This window comes from Centrocercus urophasianus, unplaced genomic scaffold (genome assembly GCF_019232065.1).
Source record: "Centrocercus urophasianus isolate 14NV4802_14NV808 unplaced genomic scaffold, USGS_Curo_1.0 seq_16, whole genome shotgun sequence".
Classification (NCBI taxonomy): Eukaryota; Metazoa; Chordata; class Aves; order Galliformes; family Phasianidae; genus Centrocercus; species Centrocercus urophasianus.
This window is the reverse complement of record NW_024884711.1, coordinates 44058140-44062502: the sequence shown is the minus strand read 5'-3', so window position 1 is coordinate 44062502 and position 4363 is coordinate 44058140. Positions and strand designations below refer to the sequence as shown.

General features: G+C 59.3%; 1 protein-coding gene, 1 long non-coding RNA gene and 1 other non-coding gene across 3 annotated transcripts in view; all 3 read left to right on the top strand.

Moving 5' to 3' along the window:
• The first annotated feature begins 336 nt into the window (after positions 1–336).
• On the top strand, positions 337–2383 carry LOC122159525. The gene is made up of 5 exons (XR_006168543.1): positions 337–382; positions 794–846; positions 1172–1230; positions 1683–1873; positions 2029–2383. It is a non-coding gene; the product is annotated as an uncharacterized LOC122159525 (long non-coding RNA).
• Positions 889–1020, top strand: LOC122159793. Its single transcript, XR_006168632.1, has one exon. It is a non-coding gene; the product is annotated as a small nucleolar RNA SNORA9 (small nucleolar RNA).
• A 693-nt stretch (positions 2384–3076) lies between the features above and the next one.
• MYO1G (myosin IG) overlaps positions 3077–4363 on the top strand; it is a 9313-nt gene continuing 8026 nt past the window's right edge. Inside the window, exons 1-3 of the mRNA XM_042817505.1 lie at positions 3077–3215; positions 3701–3909; positions 3988–4081. Of these exons, the coding sequence (XP_042673439.1) occupies positions 3121–3215; positions 3701–3909; positions 3988–4081 (398 nt within the window). The 5' untranslated portion in view covers positions 3077–3120. The remainder of the gene's footprint in view (positions 3216–3700; positions 3910–3987; positions 4082–4363) is intronic.

The following is a 4363-nucleotide window of genomic DNA, read 5'->3' as shown; positions in this document are numbered from 1 at the left end:
GCGGGGTGAGGCTGCGCGGGGCCGGGAAGAGGCAGAGCAGCCCCGGGAGGCGGTCGGATGCCGGGCCGCCTCAGCTCCGCCGACCACTTTTCAATCCTGCCGCCATCTTGGGCGGCGGCTTCCCGGCGTGCCCCGCGCGGCGCTCGGAGGACTGACGTCAGTCCTCCTCCCGAGGAGAAGTACTGCGCATGCGCCACTCGGCCCGCGGTCACCCCACGGCTTATCTGCATAACCACGCCCACTCGGGGGTGCTGATCCCTCCTCTGCGCGTGCACGTTGTCTGCTTCCCGCCTCTCACCGCAAGGGGGCGCCGCCCGCCGCCGCGAGGAGTGCTGACGTCATTCATCGGCGACCGCCCTCTCGAAGATGGCGGTGATGGCGGGTAGGTGTGCGGTGCGGTGCCGTCTGTTGCTATCCGCCGCCATCCGCCGTCTGGCGGGTCTGGGAGGCGCGGTGGAGGCGTACGAGAGGTGGATTTCTTTGAACACTGCTCACCTCAGTCATCTGGGGTGCGATATGCGCGAGGAGGGGTGGGCTCGGGCTGTCTGGGTCTGCACCGTGGGGCCTGGGTGTGTTCTTAGGCCTGGTCCTGGGGACTATGGCCTGGTGGGTCAGCCGTGCCCGAGGGGTGATGCGGCTGTATCCGTGCACGTGCGAGGGAGCCCACGTGGATCCCACGGCGACACCGAGCGTCTGCACGATTATTAGCGATTGCTAAGCGATCCCAGTCCTTAGAGAAAGCAGTTGTGTCTTAGAGCTGCTCCTCCTGACTCACGCTGTTTTCTCCCCACAGCATCCACCACTTCTTCCCTTATGTTTCCTGTGCTGCGTGCCTCGGCCCTAAAGGTACGAAAGGGGAACGTTGGAATACTTGCCTTCAGCTGTGTCCCGCAAGGCTTCCAGCATGGTGGGGCCTGCTGTGGCCCCATCCATTCCTGCAGCGCTTGCCAGAGCAGCCCTGGGGTGGTTTGAGGCCTTCTTCTGTCTCTCAGGGGGAGGCTATAGAAACTCCATACACTCTGTCCCCCAGCTCCTGTTTCTCTCCTGGACTTGTAGAGCTGCTTTATTCCTTCCTCTGTTCTCTGGGGGGTTGGACTCGATGATCTCTGGAGGTCCCTTCCAACCCCTACAATTCTGTGATTCTATTTTGTAACAATACCGTTCTTCTCAGCTTGCAGTTCTCCTGCCTGATGGTCGAGACGGACACCTGATGCTGCAGGGAGCAGGCAGGTATGTTCACTCGGTGGCTCTGCAGGGGTTTTTTCATTCTGCCATGATTAGTCATACTTTGCATAATCAAGTAGCTTCAGTGCCTTGTTTCCTCTTTGGCCCTCATCAATGAGTCCCTCAGGGCTGAGAGCTGCAGCACAGGGATGCAGCTGGGCTACTTCCTTTCCTGCAGCTAATGGGGCAGTGATGTGAGGCCATGTGCTCTGAAGCTCTTCTCCCTTTGTTGCAGTGTTATGCACTCCCTGCTCTGCCTACTCCATTGCTAGGTGCAGTGAGTGCAGATGGCTGCAGGGCTTCCCCTCAGCCCTTCTCCAGCAAGGCTTACTCACCACACACTGCAGGTCTCTCTCATTGCCACGAACCTCCCAGCATAGTATGGCTAATAGGATTGTGGACCCTCAGGGCAGCACTCACCCTGCCTGCTCTTTCACTCACTGATACTTCTGCCACAGGTCTTTAAATCCTGGTTGAAAGGAGTGCTACCTCTGATGGCTCCAGCCCTGTCTTGGGGTTTCTGCTGGGCCCCACAAAGCTGCCTGCAACTGCCACTCAGTTCTTTGTGCTGAAGCTGTGAAGCTGCATCTGAAGCTGCATTTAGAAGAAGTGTGAGGTCACGGGTGATGCTCTGCTGGATCACATGAAGGTAAGACAAGCCTAGGGGCTTCCTGAGTGCTTCAGTTCACTCTACAAATAGGATGTACACCAGAGACAAGAGTAAAAGCCACCTGAGTGGGGCTGCAGGCCAATGAAACCTCCTTGTCTCTGTGATTAATGCAGCTCTTTGTGCTTTATCTTCAGGTGAAACGGTGCTGAGTGCCCAGCATGAAGTGTGCGAGCCCAGTGCAGCTGGGAACCCTGGGTGAACAGCCACAACTGGAAGTCCCCAACTTGCCTGTGTGCTCTGCGGTGCGGTGAGGAGCTGCTCAGCACAGGATGGGCCCACAAGAAGTTTCCTGAGGAAGAGGAGAGGATTTGGGTGCATTTCTCCAGCCTTGGAACAGGACTCAGCAGTGGGGGCTTCTGCTCTCCAAAGCACCCAGTGCTGATGAGGAGTGTTGGCTGCGTACTGATATTTTAGGGGTACAGTTGCTTGTATTTACTGCTGTACAAGCACGTGTCGCATCAATAAATACAAATCTCTGGTGTTTTCACAGCTGTAGGCTCCTGTTGTTGCTCCTGGATAGGGAAACGTGGGCTTGAGGCCAGGCATCTGTGCTGCTGCACCTCGTGGGGTTTCTGTGAGCCCATCGGCACCGCAGTGCTGTGCCCTGAGGGCTGGCGGTGAGAAAGCTGCATCCCATGGAGAGGACATTGGGTTTTGGTGCCTGTGGGGCAGGGATATGTCCTCGGGGGACCTGCCCTGGGCTGCTGTGGTCCTTACTGGGCTCTGTGCCCAGGGTGTGGTGCCAGCAGTTCACCCTGGCTGCACCGTGCTCAGCATCCTGAGCAGCACCGTGTTTGGTGCACGCAGTGGCTGTCACGGCTGTCACTGCTGTCTCATCAGCCACTGTGTGGGTGGAGGCACCGACCCACAGACTTGCAGCTTTCAGGGTGCTGCGGTGTGGGGCCGGATGAATGACTGTAACGTCGCTGCTACGGCGCTGCGTGCGTCCCTGGCTCGTGTCCCAAGCCCCTGTGGATGATCCCACTGCGGGCACATGGAGGTGCAGACTCCTCTATAGGACTGGTGCCCGAGTGCTTTGGAGTGTGGGGACAAATTCCCCACCCTGCCCTTCTGTGTGTCTCCTGTCACCACCCCGCTGTTCCCCATGGGAGGTGACAGTAGGGCTGGGCCCCACGTCCCGCGCGCCTGCGCCGCTGCTTGGGCGGGCAGAGGTGCAGGAAGCAGCACGGAGGGGGGAAGTGGTGCTTGTGAGTGGTGGGCGCAGCATGGCGGAGCTGGAGGGCCCCGAGTTTGGCAAGGCTGACTTTGTCCTGCTGGATGAAGTCACCATGGAGCACTTCATGGAGAACCTGCGCCTGCGGTACGGGGATGCAGGGCGAGGCAGGATGGGTGGGGTGAGGTTGGGATGGGTGAGATAAGGATGGGCGAGGCCGAGGCAGGGTGGTGCAGCCAGGATGCAGTGCTCAGCAGCATGGTGATGGGGATATCACCAGCCCTGGGGACCCTAAATCCTTGGTGTAGGTCAAGGAATGGTCCTGAGGTGCAAACCCTGACCCAAAAGGAAACATCTGTGCTGGGCAGCGCCCTGCTGCTGGTTGAGGGAAAGGAAGGCACGGCCCTGGAGCTGAGTGGGGGGTGTCTGGGTGGGCGTTGGGTTGTGTGTGCGTGACCGTGCACAACAATGTGTCTATCTGTCCTGGTGTGTGTGCCACCCTGGTGCCCTGCACTTCCTGCTTGCACCCATGGGTGCTGCCTACAGGAAGAGCTGCTCCCCTCGTGCCCTGTATAGCCCTACAGCATGAAGCACGGGGACGCACCTTGTCCCACTGCCACCCCTGTGTGCAGGTTCTCAAAGGGCCGTATCTACACCTACATCGGAGAGGTGGTGGTGGCCATGAATCCATACCGGGCTCTGGAGCTGTACGGCCCCTCTGCGGTGGAGCAGTACCGGGGCCGTGAGCTCTACGAGCGCCCACCGCACCTCTTCGCCTTGGCTGATGCTGCCTACAAGGCCATGAAGCGCCGTGCCAAGGACACCTGCATCGTCATCTCAGGTAAGGGACAAGTGAAGGGCACCCCTCTGTGCTGGGTGCCAATGGGTGCACACCTTGCCCGTTTCCTGCCTCTGCCAGGTGAGAGCGGGGCTGGCAAGACGGAGGCCAGCAAGTACATCATGCAGTACATCGCAGCCATCACCAATCCAACGCAGCGTGCCGAGGTGGAGAGGTGAGTCCAACCCAACGGAGAATTGGGTGATTGGGCACAGATCTGTCATTCGGGGTGTCCCCAGGGGGGCATTGTGCCCATTGGGGATGATATGGGGAGCTGGGGAAACCCATGGACACAAAGGTGTTGCATCCTGCATCCATCGGCTTCAGAGCTGGGGTGCTGCACTGTGCAGTGCCACACCTTCATGCCATGGCACAACTTCATGCCTTGGCACACCTTCATGCCATGGCACACCTTCATGCCATGGCCCACCTTCATGCCTTGGCACACCTTCATGCC